This window comes from Bacillus rossius, chromosome 1 (genome assembly GCF_032445375.1).
Source record: "Bacillus rossius redtenbacheri isolate Brsri chromosome 1, Brsri_v3, whole genome shotgun sequence".
NCBI lineage: Eukaryota > Metazoa > Arthropoda > Insecta > Phasmatodea > Bacillidae > Bacillus > Bacillus rossius.
This window is the reverse complement of record NC_086330.1, coordinates 205,204,150-205,225,084: the sequence shown is the minus strand read 5'-3', so window position 1 is coordinate 205,225,084 and position 20,935 is coordinate 205,204,150. Positions and strand designations below refer to the sequence as shown.

General features: G+C 37.3%; 1 protein-coding gene across 1 annotated transcript; it reads left to right on the top strand.

Moving 5' to 3' along the window:
• Nucleotides 1-5,049: 5,049 nt before the first annotated feature.
• LOC134527251 (rhythmically expressed gene 2 protein-like) lies at nt 5,050-6,006 on the top strand. Its single transcript, XM_063359766.1, has one exon. The coding sequence runs from the start codon at nt 5,174-5,176 to the stop codon at nt 5,915-5,917; it is 744 nt and encodes a 247-aa protein (XP_063215836.1). The 5' UTR covers nt 5,050-5,173; the 3' UTR covers nt 5,918-6,006.
• The last annotated feature ends 14,929 nt before the right edge of the window (nt 6,007-20,935 follow it).

The window sequence follows — 20,935 nt, the reverse complement described above, 5'->3', positions numbered from 1 at the left end:
TAGAGTAGTCTGCCGTTCGCTGTAGTGCTCCTGCAGTTCCACTCAATGTGTTTTGCGTTGATGTCACCTACAGCGAGGAGGCTCGGGGCCGCCCCATACAGAGCGTCCAGATCCGCCTCGCCGAGGGACCTACCTGGTGGAGCATACATAGAGACTAATTTAATCGGTTGTCTATTTATGTTTAGATTGATTCCTACTGCCTCGAGGTGTTGGAAGTCGGGGAGCTGGCAAGCAAAGTGTTGTACACTTGTGTGGACAGCAAAAGCCACTCCACCGCCTCGTGCATCGCGGTCGCGCCTGTGAATTACATAATTCAGTATAGTCAGCCTATCTGTCGGCGTTAGGTGCGTTTCATTTATCGCAGCTATTTTTATTTTATATTTATCCAGATGGTTTATTAGTTCCGGTATTTTATTTTTAATGCCGCGTGCATTCCAGAATAGGAGGGAATGTAACTTAAGACTATTGGCCAGAGTTGTGTGACAGCTCGGGTCCAGATTAGTTACTGCCATTGAGCTTGGCAGCAAGGGTTTGGACGAAGCCCATTGTGGCTTGTATTTTGTCCGCAAGAGGGACAGATTGGTCGCACCAGATTACCATGAGCTGACACATGGGTATTATGGTCGCTGCAAGGCTTGAGTCGGTGGTGAAAGTCTTGGATTGCTCCAGGACTTTAATGAAGTCCGCGAGACCTAATTGCGGGGCCAGCTGTTCGCGGGGCGCGGGCGGGGCAGTTGGCTGCACTGGGGCCTCTTCAACCGCCATGGTTTCCACAGGCGCAGGAGCTGCCTGTGGCTGTGCGGGCGCGGGCGTGTGCCTTGTCGGGGCTGCTGGGGCAGTCTTGGTTGCCAGCAGTTTGTCCTGGGCAGGCTGGTGGGGCCTGTCCTCCGCGGGCTGGGGGTATTTGCCCTTGCCGTTTTTGTGACCAGTGGCGTTCTTTTTGAACGTCCTGGTCTGGGGCTGTCTCTTCCCGCGCTGCCACGGGTTGTTTCCGAGGACTGGGTAGTCCAGCTCATTGTAGCTGGGCTCCCAGTGGTGCTGCAGGGGTTCGAACCTGCTCCCGCTGGCCTGGGCCAGATACTGGCCAAAGGTCGGGGGCTGAGGGCCCCAGGGGTTGGGTCTCGGAGGGCCACGGTGGCCCTGTGGTGCTCGCTGCTGAGGGGGGGGCTGTTCAGCAGCCCTCTTGTTCTGTCGCATGTCGCGGCGGTATTGTTTTTCGCGCTGCTGGCGGACCTGGGTGGGGAGGTGCCTACGACTCTCAGTTTTGTAGGCCCTGCAGCCCTTGTAGTTGCTGCAGTGTGGCTCCTTGCAGTTGGCGCACTTCTTGTGCTCCTGCTGCCCGCCAGTAGGGCAGTCGGTTGCGCTGTGTGGGCCACTGCACCACCTGCACACAACCTCTGCGCAGCAGCCTTTCCCCACATGGTTGAAGCGCTGGCACCTACTGCATTGGGCTGGTCCCTTTGGGCGGCGGTAGTCATCTACGCGGATTTGCATACCAGAAAATTCGCGCAGAGACTGAATTATTTCACTGTCGAACGATTGCGGCACCTCGATAACGAGTGCGTCGCACTTCTCGCGTCTCTGCCTGTTTTCCAGGAACCAGTGGTTCTGGACTGGGAGGTTGAGGGCGGCGAACTCCTCTTGGAGGAAGTCCGAGGGCGTGTGGCGGTGCACACCTCGCAGCACGAATTTTTTCGGTACTTCGTGGTGCTGGAGCAGTACCGAGTGCTGCGCGCCTATGGCCTAAAGGGCCTTGATCGCTCGCGAGTACTCCTGGACTGTGGCTGTGTGAACCAGTATTTGGTCCTTCCCGCGGTTTGAGCAGGTGAAATGCTCAGTGAGGGCGTTCTTCAGTGTGTGGTAGACTCGCGGGTATTGGTGTCCCTGGTCCAAGAACACGAAGAGCGGTTTCACGCGCGGGGCCTTGGGTGCTGCCGCGGGTGGCTGTTGAGTGGGGGGAGGGGCGGGGCCCGCCTGCTCGGTCGCTGGAGAGGTCGCCATCTCGTGGTGCAACCTCTTCACCTTTTTTGTGGCGACTGTCTGCCAGTCGCCTTGTGTCTCGTCCTCCTGAGGGGAGGGCATTGCCGCTTCCATGTCCGCCATGATGAAAGTTCGCGTCAGTACCTCACACTCGTGAGCACCCACTGACCGTCCCCCGGGACTAAGTTAGCCGGGTTCAGGCTAGGCTGAAGGGGATCTAACTCCCCGGGTGTCTCAGAGCTCGTCGGTCGTCAATACCTTACTTACTTAATCTGTACAGCACAACTGTTAACGCCTGTGCGCACTAGGCACACAGGCACCTTTCAAGATCGTCTGCTGCCTGCCGCGATAGCACTAAGAAGTGCTATCAACAACTGTGTAAGCAAGACCGCTGGAGCTGCTCCGGGACACGTCCGTCCTCTACCAAGGCGCAGCTGGAACTCCATTCTTTTTTCTTTCAATCGCGAGATAAAGTAGTTAGCCTGCACAATTTATACATGTTTCTTCTACAATCATTTGTGTTAGAATTTTACATATTCCTATCCCTTTGGATCTTTTGCATTTACAATATTATTTACAAGTCTACAAAACAAACTTACAATACACACTTAATAATCTTCATAAATATTTACAATAATAACATATACATATAACATAACTATAATACATTGTCTCTTTATATTTACAACTGCCATCTGGTGAAGAGTGGTGGCACTACCAGGGCCATGGCTGGAATATTGTGACGCGAACAGGGCTGTGACCCGGGTTTTTGTTTAAATAAAGAGGAGGTACAACGTCAAAATAATGAAAATAAATAAAAATACCTAAACTCTATAACCAATGTTTTTAAGCCATTCTGGAACATCAATTTAAAGAAAGTTTTTGCTTATTTATTTTCTGAAATTTTGATATTCTTATCAAATTTTAAATAATTTATGTTCACATTATAATATGAATAGTAGGAGTCTACAGTTTCATGACAAACATTTACTTCAATAATAATAGGGCTGGTGCGGGGTCCTCGGTGGATGACCAGATTACCTTGCCCTGGAGCCATCCCTTATTACATACTTTAATAATTCAGCTCTGAGATCTCTGAAGTTTAAATATTTTTTAGAGAATGAAGTAAATAGCTACCACAGCGTACATCTGGTACAATATATAGAAAAGGCCCATATATTAGAGCTAAAATCAAGTCATATAATATAATAACGATTATATCAACAACCCCTAAAATCATATGCTTGAGCCATACGTCACTCCATTACTTATCAATGACGCATTCACTTTCTGATAAGCATCACGTATTTTAAAAATGAATTCAACGCAAAAATGTAACAACAATAACTGCATGTAAGGTATTATGTATCTTCCAGTGCCTAACTTAATAACCAACTATTTTCAAACACAGAAATGGAATTCTAATGACAATCAAACATCTGACCAAATATATCACAATTACTTGCCTTAAAATTTTGTTATGAGAATTTTTCATAGTATTTAATAACTGCCAAGCCTCCCTCTCTTTTTTTTTTTATGCTGCCAAGATAGCAGACGATGGCGGTGTTTATATTTTGGGTCAACGGAAAAACAACATCCCGACGTTGGCCGAAGTGAATTCTTCGGGTGCTTTCGGGTATTGGCACCACTCTTGTAATTCGTAGGCTACCCGTACGGGAATTGCGTGCAGTGATGCCAACTTGGGGGTTTTCCCCCCAAATTTAGGGGGAAACAAGATGTCCAGGTTTTTTTTTAGGGGGTACATTTATTTAGGGGGATTTTTTAGGGGGTACTTTATTCAAGAATTTTTTTTCTCTACAAACACATTTTTTTCTCAATTATCATCGGTTGCCTTGAAAATATGTTTAAACTAATGCCGTACTTCGTATCTTGTACTAAGCAAGACGCAGGTGGCGCTGGTGTCTGAATTTACCAATAACAACTTACTGCTCAAGTCAAGAGGACATTTTTTTTTACTCTCACCGCGCTTTTGCTATTCGCTGTTTGACGTTTTCACGTTGACAAGTTGAGGTTGTGTCTTGTGTCCGTTTATCTATTGGCGAGTTCTATTGAGGTGCAAAGTAAGTCGTTTAAGTTTTTCTGTGGTCCAAAGAAATAACAAAAAAGATTAATAATAATTAATTATTCGTGTTCGAATCTTTTTCAGAATGACAAAAGAAAAGAACAAAAAATATCAACAAAAATATACAAAATGTTGGGAGACCGATCCCGAGCTTCAAGGGTAGTAAACATGTATTCCTTTTATCAAAATTTAATTCGTAAATATGTGAAATTGTAGATATTGAGTGTTGTTTTTCAAAATTATTATTCTCAATTCGGGCAAAAAATAAAAAATGTAAACACGTATAATCTATATTCAAAGTAAAAAATGGAATTGTGTCAAATTTGTTCCTTCTGACCGTATGATCAAATCATTTAACGTCAATATGTACGATTTCAAAAATATCAGCAACAGCAAAACGCAGTGCGATATCCAGGCCGATGCCTTCGACAAAATATTAGAAGCTTATCTCAATGACATTTAATAATATTGTGTTAGAAGGAAAAAAAGGAGAGATTGAAGCAATTCTTTTTTTATTTTAATTCTGTCTCGTTTAATTTGTTTAACACAAATCAATCATTGATTAACATATATAAATATGTAAACTGTACTCACATAAATACAACAGCAATTTTTTTCTACTTCAACGTATTTTTAATTCATATTTGAAATTACCTCTTAAACCAAGTGTACAAAAAAAACTTTAGGGGTTTTTGATCGATATTTAGGGGTATTTGAAGTTGGTCCTAGGGGGAACATTTTGTAGGAGTTGGTATCACTGATTGCGTGTGCTACGGCTGCCAACACTGATCACGAATCATGATATCCATGTTTTTTTTATATCTTGCAATTATGAATGAACATAAAATTATGATACTTTTGCAAACCTAATGATGTACCCAAATTTTAATATTTTCTGTGGCTTATATGCCTACCAAAAATACTGTAAGTCAAACAGAGAACGTCTTTTAAAATCCTGTAACAATAGCACAGTGGTATTCGTAACTTTTAGGTTGTTGTAATTTTGGCAGAGGATTTTTCTTTTTAAATTATTACAAGAATTATGTTTTAAATTCGTGCATAATTTATTCCTGTTATAATATTATTGGTGCTTTTTATTATATATTCACAATGGTGGTGTTTCGCCTTGTAACTTTTGATGTTACTGGAACCTTGTTGAAGTTCCGCATGTCACCAGGTGAAAAATATGCTGAGGTAGCTGCCAGTTTTGGACTTAAAGTTGAGCCTCGTATATTAACCGCCAATTTTAAGACACATTTTCGTGACATGTGTGTTGAGCATCCAAATTTTGGACTTTTAACAGGTATTGGTTGGAAGAAATGGTGGACTGACGTTGTTTTCAAAACATTTGACTTCGGAAGTGGTTGTGCAACGCACGAAGTTGAAGAGAACATTCTTAGAAGCATAGCAGAAACGTTGATTGATGACTATAAAAAATCTGAATGTTGGGTGGTCACAAATGGTTCTGTTTCTTTGTTGTCTAACTTGAAAGACTTAGGTATCTGTTTGGGAGTCGTGTCAAATTTTGATGGTAGACTGAAGAAAGTCTTGGAATCAACAGGCTTACGAAAATATTTTGATTTTGTTCTTGCCTCATATGAAGTGGGGTTCGAAAAACCAGATGCCAGAATTTTCAACAATGCACTTTGTTGTACACAGAAAGTATTACAGCCAAATCAAGCATTACATGTTGGAAATGATCCTTTTCTAGATTATAAGGGTGCTAGGAATGCAGGTTGGAATGCTGTGCTGATAAGCAATGACACCCATATATTTAATACATATGATATAGATAAGCAGTTTGTATTTCCTAGCCTAAACAAGTTAAGTGCTTTTCTCAAAGCTGGAAATTAATTCAATTGATTTCAAGACCAAGGGTCACTAATTGTATCATGTACATTCTGTATCTATGTTCTTCAGTACAAATTTAATAATTGGTGAGGCCGTGCTTCAGTCATAGAATCGTCAACATTTTAATAACAGTAAGCGTTTAAACCTCTTTCTCGGTGGTTCTTGCTACAATCATGGGTAAATATGTATTGTACGGATTAGCGCCAAAAAAAATCGTACAAATATGAAATAATTTTAATTATATGCTATCTTACGTCCTCTTTTCAGAACCGCCTGCGGAGATAAAAAATTCCAATTACTTTTGGAGATATTGAATTTTTTAATATTCATTTTTTGGCGATTTTTTTTAAAAAAAAAATTAAAAATCCGAAAATACCTTTATTCTGTGATCTTTAACTTCCTCTTTTCAGTAAACCCGGCGGAGATCATAAATTCCAAATACTTTAGGAGATATGGAATTTTTTAATTTTCATGCTGTGCACTGATGCGTCCCTCAGCGGGAAGCCTACGATTCACACGTCCTTCTGGACATACCCGAATACTCACGTTGGCAAGCCTTCTTTTCTTAAAATTAGCAAGAAGTAATTAAAAATACTTTAAAACATTGTGGATGGTTGGTTATATTAGGTAAGTATAGCTACATTAAAAAAACTGTAAAATCATTTTATGGTTGCTTAGCCAATAACTTTTTAATATGTAGCTATCCAGCGCTAGGAAACCGTTTACATGATTTCACAGTATTTTTAATGTAGCTATCCTAACCAAATCAACCATCCACAATGTTTTCAAGTATTTATAATGTAGCTAACAATACCTAATTGACCATTAGTTTTCATGAGTTGCATATTTATTTACAATAAACAAAAAAAAAACCGAAGATGCTTGATCGGGCGTATGCCTCTCGTCTGTTGAAAGGCTTGCCAACGTGAGTATTCGGGTATGTCCAGAAGGATGAGTGAATCGTAGGCTTCCCGCGTTCCCATTGTTGCTTGTTTACAAGTATGATTTTTTTTTTTTTCGCGACGTAGTTGAACGACTACATCACGTAAAAAGAAAATTACGTGAGTTCCTACTGTTCATCCTTTTTCCCGGTTTGTTAGGTCAGGTAAGCTACATTATAAATTCTTTAAAACTAAACAACCATTAAAATTAATTTTTATTATTTTTAATGTCCGTTCAGTTTCAAAGTATTTATACTGTAGCTGACCTGACCTAATCTACCTTTGTCCCGTTTTGTTAGGTCAGGTCAGTTACATTATAAATACTTAAAACTATACAAGTAAAATTAATTGATATTATTTTTAATTTCCGTTTATTTTGAAGTATTTATCATGTAACTAACCTTACCTAATGGAAAATTTCTGTTATTTATGCATTCACGCACACACGGCAAAATATAAAATGGCGTCTGTTGAATGATTACATAGGGCTTGTATTGCAAAATAAGAACGGCGATATCTCCAAAAGTAATTGGAATTTTTAATCTCCGCAGGCGGTTTTGAAAAGAGGACGTAAAATAGCATTTAATGAAAGTTATTTCATATTTGTACGATTTTTTTTGGCGCTAATCCGTACAAGACATATTTACCCAATCATGTGTAACTGACAGTAACAGTTGTCAACACATAATAGCATAGTAAGTGATGGACTTAAATATTCTTAAGCTTTTTTCTATGCTTAGCCAAATATTCTTAAGCTTTTTTCTATGCTTAGCCAATGACAATTCTTCCTTGAAGCCAGTGGCGTAGCCAGGATTTGCGTATGGGGGGTGTTAAGAAGCATAGGCCCCCCCCCCCCCCCCGTATTAAAGCGGGGGGTCCGGGGGTCCTCCCCCGGGAAAATTTGGATTTTAAGGTGTATAATAGTGCTATTTTAGCAGTTTTCGGTACTTAAATTTAAATATTGTAATGGTAAAAATTTTATTAATTTTAATATGAAATTTGTTTGAGTGATGAATAAGAAATTAATTAAAGATTTGGAGCTAAGGGGGGGGTTCGAACCCCTAAAACCCCCCCCTGGCTACGCCCCTGCTTGAAGCCAGAGGTTAATGGAATGTTCTATATTAAATCCACTGAAGCATTTACAGATCTAGGTATTTGTTGTCTAGATCAAATTATTTTACCTACTAATAAATACATAATAATTAGTTTTGAATGTATTTTAAAATTAAAACGTGTGAGAAAATGGCAATGACAATGACAAAAAAATTTAACATAAAATACATATGTACCTACAACTCATTTATATTTTTGTAAACTTTTTGTGAAGTAAAATATGATTGGATCAGAATCCAAACATTGGACTTGGCAGTTTGGAGTTTGATGCTAGTTATTTATATTAAAACTATAAATTGTGAAACTTGTTTGATACTTGCTGAAATATAATAATTTTGGTTTGTTGTAGTTTAGGAGCTTCTTTGAAATAGTAAAAACTGTGATTTTAGATGCTGCTATATTTTTTTTTAAATAGCCAGGAAAACATTTTTTTTTTGGATTCAGACTATGTTTTCTCCATTTTTATTGTAAATTTTCTCTTCTCAGCTCCCAGGAATGTGAGCAGAGCTAGCAGTAAGGGCACAGCATCATTTTGTTACTTGTTTGTCTCTGTTGTTTAGCATATTTTTGTAAATAAGGGATGGTACTCAAGTTCAAATCAGAGTTAATACTTTTTTGCAGGTGTTACAGTGCACAATGAAAGTGTAAAGTGAAATTGTATCTTTCAGAGCAACGAAAAGTGCAACAATTAGGAGTGGGGTACTCAGTAATGGAGTAATTGCATTATTGCACACTTGGTTGTTGCAGTTTTGCACAAATGTATAGGCCTACTTGTGCATAGCATATTTGCTCACTCACATACTTGCATGTGTGATTTGAATTGTTATTCTTGGGTCATTCCATGGAAAATCACCCAATTTCAATTAATATTGTTGCTGACCCATGTTAAAAATATTTGTAATTTTGTCACATAAAAAGTACATATTCCAACAGTGCAAACCTGAATATTGATCTGCACCATTTTGATTTTACAGACCAAAATGGCCGGTGTTGTGTACCAAAATTTACATTTTCAATTCTTTATGTTTTGTTTAACCTCCTTAGACCCTATGTACACTATTATATACATTAAAAAATATATACACTTGAGGCCTGAAGGATGTTCTGCCGAAGAGTCATTCCATATCAAATCAACCAATGAAAAATTAATTTAGAAACTTCATGTTTCAGATTTATATGATTTTTTGTATTTTGGTAATATCAACTAAATACATTATAAAACTATTTTTGCTAAAAAAAATTTTTGAGTAGTTTTTTTTGTAAAAATGTTTAAAAATTGCAAAAATAGCCAATTTTAGCAATTTTTTGGATCACTCAAATACTTGTAGGTTTCAAACTAACGGTGCTAGAAGGCTGTTTGACAGCTCATTTTAAAGGTCATTGAATGGGCTTCAATTTGATATGTAACATGACCAACTTTGGAAAAAAAAAAATTTTTTTATTTGTTTTCAAAATTTTTAATATTGAATTTCTAAAAACACCATTTTCGTTTTTTTTTTTTTTTTTTTTTTAAGTATGTTATTCCTACATATATTGGTTAGATTTGTGCCAAATTTCAAGGTGGAGAATCAATGGGATCATGAGTAAATAAAAATGAGAAGTTAAGTAAATGTTTAAGGGGCATGGTAGATAAATAAATGCTTTAAGCGTCAGTTGGACATTATTGGTTTTTGGAAGAAAACATTGAAAAACTGCAAAACAACAATCCTACATAATGTTATTTGCCAACTTTATTAGCAGACGTCCTAAAAAGATAATTCTCGAGCGTTGTTTCTTCCGCAGCAATTAAATGTTCGAAATTACCAAGGCAGAAGTTTTGGCTTCAAGTAACCTTCAGTTTTTAATTAATGCATTTAGCTCTGGTTTAGATACCATGCCGCCTTAAGAAATAGTTGCAGCAAGGAAGAGTAGCATAATTTTACATCAAATTTTGACTTAGTAAAGTATTCAAATTTTATTGTTATAGACTAAAATTTTTTTACAAATTATAAAACACGGATAACAAATCTTACCTTACATTCATCCAGTGTTCTTTGATTAAACATTTGATCAATATAATACAAAGAACGTGATCTTGCTGAATAGATGTAGCCTAAGTTCAAAGCACATGATCTTGCTGAAAGGATGTAGCTTAAGTTATAACTGACAAAACATATAATTGCTTATGAAAAAAATCTGTTTAGTATATATTTAATTCTTTACAGTTTTCACTTAGGTTGTGGCATACTTCGTTCAAGCAGGTGTGATGTCTCTACAATCTCTTCTTTAGTGAGTGTAAAAGTTCTCCCAGTTGCTGTACAAGGTTCAACCTTTTTAAGAAGATCTTCAGTTCTAATGTCTAGTATATCGGCTCTTGGTGTTGGATAAAAAAAAGGAAGCAGCAGGTCCTTTAGGATGTAAAAAACTGACTTTAACTTCATTATTCTCATTATTTTTTGCCAATATACATGCAAGCCACCAAAAGTTATCGTATTTCGCAGTAACATGTTTTGTCAATTATAACTTAGGCTACATCCTTTCAGCAAGATCATGTGCTTTGAACTTAGGCTACATCTGTTCAGCAAGATCACGTTCTTTGTATTATCATATTAATCAAATGTTTAATCAAAGAACACTGGATGAATGTAAGGTAAGATTTGTTATCCGTGTTTTATAATTTTTAAAAAAATTTTAGTCTATAACAATAAAATTTGAATACTTTACTAAGTCAAAATTTGATGTAAAATTATGCTACTCTTCCTTGCTGCAACTATTTTTTAAGGTGGCATGTTATCTAAACCAGAGTTAAATGCATTAATTAAAAACTGAAGGTTACTTGAAGCCAAAACTTCTGCCTTGGTAATTTCGAACATTTAATTGCTGCGGAAGAAACAACGCTCGAGAATTGTATTTTTAGGACGTCTGCTAATAAAGTTGGCAAATAACATTATGTAGGATTGTTGTTTTGCAGTTTTCCAATGTTGTCTTCCAAAAACCAATAACGTCCAACTGACGCTTAAAGCATTTATTTATCTACCATGCCCCCTTAAACATCTACTAAACTTCTCATTTTTATTTACTCATGATCCCATTGATTCTCCACCTTGAAATTTGGCACAAATCTAACCAATATATGTAGGAATAACATACTTTTTAAAAAAAAAAAAAAACTAAAATGGTGTTTTCAGAAATTCAGTATTAAAAATTTTGAAAACAAATAAAAAAAAATATTTTTTTTTCCAAAGTTGGTCATGTTACATATCAAATTGAAGCCCATTCAATGACCTTTAAAATGAGCTGTCAAACAGCCTTCTAGCACCATTAGTTGAAAACCTACAAGTATTTGAATGATCCAAAAAATTGCTAAAATTGGCTATTTTTGCAATTTTAAAAAATTTATACAAAAAAAAAACTACTCAAAATTTTTTTTTAGAAAAAATAGTTTTATAATGTATTTAGTTGATATTACCAATTTACAAAAAAACATGAAAATCTAAGGTGTAGAGGTTAAGGCCTCTGGTTGATTTCGTATGGAATGACCCCTAACTAAAGAAATATATTATTAAGTTTTAGCCTTCGTAAGCGCATAAATAATACAAAAATACCCAGATGCATTAGGTATAGGTATATTTTTATATGGACATAATTTTTTTTAATGTACACTATTCTGTTCAATCAGACACAGCAGTTATTTTATGAAAATTGTCAAATTTTGTTTCACAAAATGCAAAATGGAATAAAATATTACTGTTTTAGTGTTGTGTGCTGCAAACTAATTTGCATGTCTTAGGTTAGTTCAGTAAACTAACTTATGTATAATAGCCTACAGTTTGAAATAAATTTGAATGAAAATACAACACACAAATTGCAATAAAATTACCCTGTTTCAGTGTTGCATGCTAGGCCTACACGTATAACTTGCACTGCATAAATCAATTACAATCTTTTATCAATAACAATAGATGTCAAATATATATTTGCAATTGCATAATAAAACTACAATAAAAGTTGGCTAAATAGATTTTACACACATCAGTTGAAGAAAGACATATCAAGAGTTCAGTAAACTAAAAACTTTGCGTACAGTTTGGAAGAAATCATAGTTTTTCAATTTTATCTTGAACACTTCATTCATTACTTGGGTGTATGGTAGTCACGAAAACATTTCCTTTCGTGAGTCAGGCAAAGGTGCACTTTGCACTTCTGGCACATGATGTGAGACCTGAATTTACTGTTACATCTTGTGTTCTTACATCTCGTAGGCTCTTTCTTCTGGTCATGAATGGGTAAATGGTCAACACTGTCCAGCTGAACATTGGCACTAGGAGCTTTCTCCTTCTTGACCCGTGGAATGTTGACATTCAGTTCTGGCACATCTTCCAAAGAGGGCCATCCCCTTTTCCTGCCTATTGTTTTACCAACTTTCAGCAGGCTATCAACTACTTGAAAGTGAAAGGCCAACTGATCCAAAATCTTGTTTAACGGGATATTGTTTCCCTTGCAGTCACGCTTGTATTCCAGCCAGGCATTTACCACGGCCATGTCCACGGCATGGAGTGCCATTCTCAGTGTCCACTTCTTCGACATGACTTGGTTGTAAGATTTTACGATTTCAAGTCTACGAACTGGGATATAGGTTTTCGTGGCCTTTTCATACATGCACACTTCATCTTCAGCCCCAATACCCAAAAAATTGGAAGCCATTGTGACAGTTCTATTATCCAACCATTTACATAATACTATGTCATGATCAGTACTAACTAGCTCTTCACTGTAGCCCCTTACACGATTATTTTTCATGTTTTTGTCTGATATGAATGGTGAGTTAGCAAATCTATTTTCACAAGTCGTTCCACCTGCGAAAATAATTTTTGATTTTAGAAGTTGGAGATTGTAGGAAGTAAACCAGTTGTCAAAAAAGAGGATGTGTCCTGGTTGTACCAATCTCTCCGTCAACTTGAGGACTACTGCCGAACCCAGACCAAATTTTTTCTGAATGCCATTGTCAAATCCAGTTGTACTACCTTGATACAGCACGAAGTCGTATGCTAAACCGGATTTCCCACAAAGCACAAAATTTTTTATTCCCCATGGATTAGGTTTTCCCTTTACATATTGCTTCACACCAAGTTTCCCAGTGAAGGGAATCATTTGCTCGTCTATAGCAATTTCACGCTCAACATGAAGCTGTAAACGACGACTTCGAACAATATCAAAAATTGGCCTTACTTTCCAAAAAATGTCAGTGCATCCATCTGGTTTTTCTAAATTATTTACAAAATGCCAATTGGTTCTTAGTTGGAAAAAACGATCCCTTGTCATATTCTCTTGGAACAATCCCAGACCTAACACAGACTCCCAGTACATGCAGATCTTAGGGAAGTTCAGGCATCCTGTAGCTATGTGAAGTGCAAATAAAATTTCTACTTCAACTGCTGTCGCAGGCTTGAATTTTGTTGCACCTGTTTGAAGCGCATATATATTGGTGAACGTGTCTGCCTTCTCATAAAAGTCCAGTGGTATGTACCTTTGGAAGTACTCGTAGCGCTCTAAAACAGGTTCTGGAACTTGAGTTTGAAATTCTGGTGGTTCTCGGGTGGTAAAAATTCCCCTTCGCCATGTTATATTTTGTTTTGCTGTGGTCAACTCCAACATATCTCTAATATCGTCATGAACATCTTCACCTGCAACCTCTTCTACATTCTGTATATCTAACACTGCAATGTTCTCATCATCCTCTATAACCTCTTCTTCGCTATCTTCGTTGACTACAGCTGTTTCGTCAATCACATTATCATCTTCTTCTCCACTTAGCCCTTCAATATCAGACACATCACTCTCAATCAAATCTAATATTTGTGATGCAGTTAATTTCTTGGGAGCCATAATCAATCCCAATATACTTCTCGCCTCAAGTACACAATAAACAAACACAGGGATACCAACGTCTACGGATTCTCCGTAGTTCCTATGGACAGAGTATGTAAACTACGAATCTCCGGACGGTGTATGGCTGACTTCGGATGCGCGGCAAATTAGTTATTAGTCCTCTTTTTTGGCGTTCAGTAAATTTTTAATCGGCAGACAAACATTATTCTGAGAGCCGTGTTCCTTGTTTTATGTATTTATTAATTACGTTGTATTCATTTGTTAGTGAAGAATGCGGACTACAGGCCAGGCATCGCGAAGATGTTTATTGCGTTCTTTGTTTTGTGTAGTTTACCTTCACAAGGCTGGCGCGCGCGCGTCGCTATCCGTGCAGCGTTGCCATTAAAGTGATGCGTAGACGTACCGATGTTTCGGTACTCGTAGCAGTAGTTTCCAGGATGTTCTGTTACGTGCGTACCTGTCTTACGCGGCGAGCGTACCATACTCACTAAGCGACTAACTTACTTGCACTGTTGCCACGCACTTCAGTTCGGGACATTGTTGTTTACACCCGGTTGCCAGTATTAGTTTGCCTTTGCCGGTTGTAGTTTGTGTTTGCGTTATCTGTTGAAATGTGGAACAGTGGTTGTTAAAATAAATTAGTCATGATATAAGGCGAAGTAAATATTCAACAACCATGTCGGGCGATGAATGCACAACCACGAAAAGACAAAAGGTCGCAGCGCAGCGGTTTCGGACTGAGTATGCACGCGAATGGCAATGTTTGAAAACCAGCGAGGTGTCGGAACATAGTGCTTTTTGTACCGTGTGTAATTGTGACTTTTCAGTCAAACATGGAGGTCGTGATGATTGCAGGCGACACATTGCTTCCAAGAAACACATCAAACTTGCGAAGGTTAAGGCGGGAACAAAATCATTAAGTTTGTTTTTTACCAAGACAGAGAATTCTCACAGCATCATGAATGCGGAAATGCTATTTACATGTTTTATAGTAGAACATAATTTACCACTATCATCAGCAGACCACGCCGGAGATTTATTTAGGGCCATGTTTCCGGACTCTACAATTGCTAAGAAATATGCATGTGCGCGTACTAAAACAACTGCAGTTCTCAAGTCGATGGCGCAAGATACAACACGCGATGTTGTTTCCATCCTGCAACATGGTAAGTTTTCCATGGCAACTGATGGCAGTACAGACCAAAATAGTGTTAAACTCTACCCCATTTTGGTCAGTTACTTTGACAGTTCTAAAGGAGAAATAGTAACTGCTTTGCTCTCCATTTTAGAAACAGACGACAACACTGGAAAAGGAATTTTCTCTGTTATTGATTCAGAGATGAAGGCAAAAAATATACCTTGGAAAAATTGTGTGGCATTTGGCAGTGACAATTGTAATACAATGTTAGGGCATTTGCGAGGAGTAGCATCCTTCTTGAAAACAGCAAATCCTAGCATAGTAGTTCAAGGTTGCGTGTGCCATTTATTGCATATTTGTGCCCAGAAGGCTGCAAAACAGTTGGGGAGTGACATCGAAACATTAGTTGTTGACATTTACTATTACCTTGAAAAAAGCTCAAAGAGGAAAAAGGAATTAGTTGCTTGCCAAAAGCTGTGTGGTTTGAAATCATACAAAATTTTGAAATATGTTTCGACCCGCTGGCTGTCATTATTGGATGCTATTAACAGACTTTTGGAACAGTGGGATGCATTGTTAGAGTTGTTTGGTGTCGAAGATGAGTCAGTTAACGATAGCCATAATTCTCGTTTCTTAAGTGTAAGGAACATTTTAAAATCTCCTCTCACCAAGCTGTACTTTTTGTTTCTTAGTAGTGTATTACCCGCTTTCACTTCTTGCAATGTAAAGTTGCAATCTGAGGCTCCATCCATACACATTGTTAGCAGAGAACTGTTGGCCTTGTTCACAGATCTGTTGGTTCGTTTCATGAAACCAGATGCAGTTGTTTCAACTAATTCTGACATAACTGAGGTACAGTTAAAAAAACGGCATCAGAAATCAGATGAAAACCTTGTGATTGGAGCCAAAGCAAGTGTTTACTTAAGGGAAAATGAAGAAATACTTTCTACATCACAGTTGAAGTCATTTTATGAGTCTGTCAGAAATTTTTTTGTTGTAGCTTGTGACTATATGATTTCTAAACTGCCCATGAAGGATAAATTTTTGAAACACACTGAGATAGTGGATGTCAATCTTAAGAAAGAGAAGAACTTTTCATCTGTAGAGTATCTTATGTCTCAATTTCCTGGGGTTGTCAATGAAAGTGAGATGGATGAAATAGAGCTTGAATTCAGTAGGTACCAGATTGACGAACTAAATCAAGAAATCCTAGGTTCACCAAAAATGGACGTATGTTGGGGAAAAATCTCCAAATTGGTAGATGCGAGTGGCAGTGTTAAGTACAAGGTTCTTCCAAAACTTATGCTGACCATATTATTAGTTCCTCACAGCAATGCTGCGACAGAGCGTATTTTCAGTATAGTAAGGCAAAATGCTACTGACTTTCGTGCAAATCTTGGAACTGAGACATTAAATGCTTTAATGGTTGAAAAAATAAAAATGGGTGCACACGGAGATAAATGTTACAAAAAGAAGTTTTCCAAGAAGCAACTTGAAATGGCTAAGCATGCTACTGTTAACCAGTTGAAGCAAGGTGGGTGCATAAGGAGGATTTATAAATTAACTTCTTGGCACACTGCTGAAATGAGACGGTTTTGTAAATATGTGTGTGTATATAAGTTAAATGTATATAGACATTCCAGAAATGAGTGTACAACTTAAAAAAAAAAAATAGTAGGCCTAGGCCTATTTCATAACTTTCGGAAATATGTGATCAGAAATTCCTGTTGAGGTGAGCTTGCAAGTTTTTATTTATAATTTAGCCATAAATGAGATATTTTAGTTGTGAGTGCAGGTAAATGTAATGTACCATGTTTTAAGTGTTTTGATTTATTTGGTCTCTCATTGTGTTTGCATGTGCGTTGTATGTATACAAAAAAACAATTTTGGTCATTTGTGAGTTTTAGAGGGCAGATAGCACTTAAGGTGTTCATTGTTTTCTCTCTTTCCCTCAAGGCTACCAATGTGTATAATTTTTAACCTGAAATATTATAAAAGAATAGCAAATTTCCAACTGGTAGTATATTTAATATTCAGATACAAAAACTGCGTAAATAGCAGTTTACACCTTGAAATTCAAATTTTTCCGGGGGTGGGTCTCCGGACCCCTCTCTTACAAAGTGTGGTCGATGATCCATTGGCGAGGAGGGGTGACTACTGATGAGACTACTCAGAAGTTGGCATACCTGCAAACATAACCTACAGGCTGCTAAGTGCCAAATGTTACAAATTGCAGCTGAGACCGAATGTACATGATAGTGTACATCATATTTCACTTGTGCAACTGTTCAAAGATATATGTACACTATTCTGTACATTCAGACTGAGGTGTTATTAGTTAAAAGGTGTTTGGGTCCGAGGAGGTTAATATATTAATATATATAACAGATACAAAGTCATGTGCGATGTCATTGTAAAGAGGAGACTTTGTGCTATTAATAATGCCACTAAATATAAACAGAATGTTGTTTACATGTCTTCATTTATAGACATGAAAGTTGACCTTGAAACTGCTCCTACTTTCTTTCAAAATTAAAAAAAAAACAATGAAACCTTGAGGCAAGTAAAACTACATGGAGTACTTGGCAATGATATATTGTCAAAAGATTGTACTCAGTCCCTTCTTGGTGAAAAAAATTCCTAAAATTTGTTTTTGAAAAAATCTATTTTTTGAGGAGCTGTAAAAGTAAAGGGCAAGTGCAAAAATTCTGAAAATTTGGCAAAACATTGCAATGATAACCCTTAAAACACCACTAAAATATCTTTGTGTTTTTTTAAATTGGTTTATTCTCTGTAGCAGACTAAAATTGCAAAAAAATCTTATTGTATTCAAGTTCAATTAACTGTAATATTGTTGTTATTACACTGCCTAGTAATTTATTTGTCACATATTTGGCATAAATGTGCCTCTAATTGCCAACACAGATTATATTGCTATAGGGGAGGCTGGAGAGGGTTGGGACAGATTAAAAATATATGTTTTTTAACTCTAGCAAATTTATTTTATTTCAATATCTGTCCTGGCTATGTTACTAATTGAACTTTAAGCTATGTCTGCAAATTTTTTCAAAGAAATAATTGGTGTACTTTTTAACAATACATGTGTTTTAATCATAAGCTTACTGTTGTCCCAAGCCTCTCTATGTTAGGGAGGATTGGGACAACAGTAGAGGAGGATTGGGACAACAGTAGAGGAGGATTGGGACAACACAAAAAAAAATTTCTACCTTATTCATATAGCATAATATGAAGACCAACATAATTTATAATTTTTAATTTATAATTTATATTTACATGTACAGTAAAGGCATATGAACCTACTAAAACAAAATTTTGACATAGGTAGGTGTAAATCATTCAGGCACAGGCTTATTAGAATAGCAATTTGTCTATCTAGCAATTTGTCTATCAGTCCCTTTAAACAAAACTTGTTGCCTTGCTTGTAGTTTTTAGGCTAAAAGTTTCAATAGCAAAATTTTTTGATGACAACAAAAATAATCATAGCTTATTATTCCAAAATATTTAAAATATTCTCCCAAGTTATTTTTGGTGCATGCACATATTTACATTGGCACATCAATTAAGCCTTAAGGATTATTAATGAAGATATAAATGAAGAGGAAGAAAACTTGAGCTTTAGTCCGGCCCTACAAGTTCCGCCGCTAGTCACAGTATCTCGGAGCTTAGTGATGATGTCATTGTCTGCTACTAATGATTGGATAATAGAAGTTAAATGTTTCACCATCTCTTCGCAAAAATTGACTTTGATATTCAAAGCCACTTTCAATTACTGACTGGATTCATCCTACATAGTGCACACAGGAGGATTTGGTTGCAAATGTTACAATAACATAGTTCCCTTTGTTAAACTTTCGATCACTCGCATCATTATCAATTTCTGATTCACTGTCTGACATTTCCAAGGGCAAATCATTTGACTCTTCACTAATGCCACGAATGTCATCTTCGAAGCTATCAAACATTTTTTAGTTTTATCTGGAGCAGATTTTTTGCTTGCCTCTAATTTTTTTCTTCCTCGCATTGCATACTGCTGCTCTAGCTCCCATTTCTCTCGTGTGTCTGTGAGAATTCTAGTTCTTCCTGGTTTTCGACCTCCACGAGAAGTTTTACGAGCTGGAGTTTTTGGGTATGGTCTTATGTGTTCTGGTGTAATTGTTGCACAGACTTCACTAGTGCCCTCAAGTATTAGTGAACAATTTCCAGTGTCACTATTGGTGGTAAGGATAGAAAGTGTGCCTGTTTGGGAGGATGCTGCTAGCTCATTGTTCATGTCTAAGTTCTGTGATGAAGAGATATGAGGTGTGATGTGCATAGCACTTGATGTAGATGGTGACACTTCTGAGTTAGCAATTGTGGTGGTAGATAGACCTGTGTTACTGTCAACATTTTGTGGTATAGGTCGATCTGTTATTGCAGAGCATAAGAAGTCATCATCACTAAATACATCAGAATTGAAGGGATATATGCCAGTCTTTGTAAATCCTGCCTGAATGTTTCGAGGTGTGAATGCTTGGCTGTAAGCTTTGTTTACAATACTGGGAATATGGTTAATGGTAATAGTTTTTCCAGGATTGCTAAGCATCCATTCGTCACAAGCACTATTATAATACTTTTTGAAGGGTCCAAAGACACTGACATCCAAAGGCTGCAGATTATTGGAACAGTGCGGAGGCAGTGTCAGTAAAATAATTTTGTTCTCCTTACAGTAGTTCAGGCCTTCAAGAGATAAATGACTTTCATGGTTGTCTAGAATTAAGAGCACAGGTTGTTCAGCAGAAACATTAGTGTATTTTTTGAAATGCTGAAGAAATAATACAAAACTAGGACCTGTCATCCACCCAGATACATGAGCTGAACCAGAAGATCCTGTAGGAGCTCCGATCATCATGATGTGCTCTTTGTAATGCACTCTTGGAAATATGAAGAATGGAGGTATTGAGTAGCCTATAGCATTCACAGCATTACACATCGTAACAAGATTTCCTCGCTCCGCAGATGTAGCTTGGCAAACTTGTTTGCATCCTTTACTTGCAATAACTTGGTCTGGTACTTGAACAGTTTTTAAACCAGTCTTATCACAGTTGTAGATTGTGAGCGCTTCCAACTTGTATCTTGAATAAACACTATTTAAGATAGAAAAGAAATCCCCTACATTTTTTGTATGAAAACTGGTGCCTCTAGATAAGCTTGTGGCTTCCGGTTTCCACAGTGACAAATTTAGATTTCTTGCCATATATCCCCGCATCTAGTCTAAGCCTGCCATTTCATTTGTAAACCAGTTGTCAGGTACTTTGATTTTGTTCGCGTTTGCAAACTGGAAAGCTAATTTTCTAACACCAACTTTTGATAATCCATAATTTAGTTTTGAGGAATGAATGCAATAGTTTGCTAATAACTTTTCCTCTTCAATAGTGAATAATTGGGAATGTGTATATTGGGATCCAAACTTCTTGGCATGATCAAAGGAAGAAACATTTTCTACTGCATAACGTGCCAGTGAATATTTTGGAATGCCAAACTTTTTAGATGTTGCCCTCAAACTCTTGCTTTCCTTCAGGTCAGCTGTTGCTTGCTTGATTACATCCCATGAAGGAATGCTACGAGAAGTGGTCTTTTTGTATTTCTGAGGCATATTTTGACCTAGTTGCTTAAATCACCGACTGTAACAAGCATATTTGTAATTGAGGTTAGTAAACCTGTTTAGAAATTAATATGTTAAAGCCATTATAAATTTTGGCTTATTATAGACGCCTCATCATAAATCCCAATCAACACTTGTCCAAATATGTGAAGTAGGGTAAAGTGGGGGAATTCCGATCACTTAAGCAAGATTGTCCATATTAAAACAATTTGTTACGGAAAGGAGGTGTAAAACAGAATATATAATCTCCTATATTATGACTTGACTTGTGGGTATTAGAAATAAAGAAATTGTTATTG

What these genes read in the sequence shown, in the direction of transcription:
- LOC134527251 (XM_063359766.1), top strand. Translation starts at nt 5,174, where the DNA reads ATGGTGGTGTTTCGCCTTGTAACTTTTGATGTTACTGGAACCTTGTTG.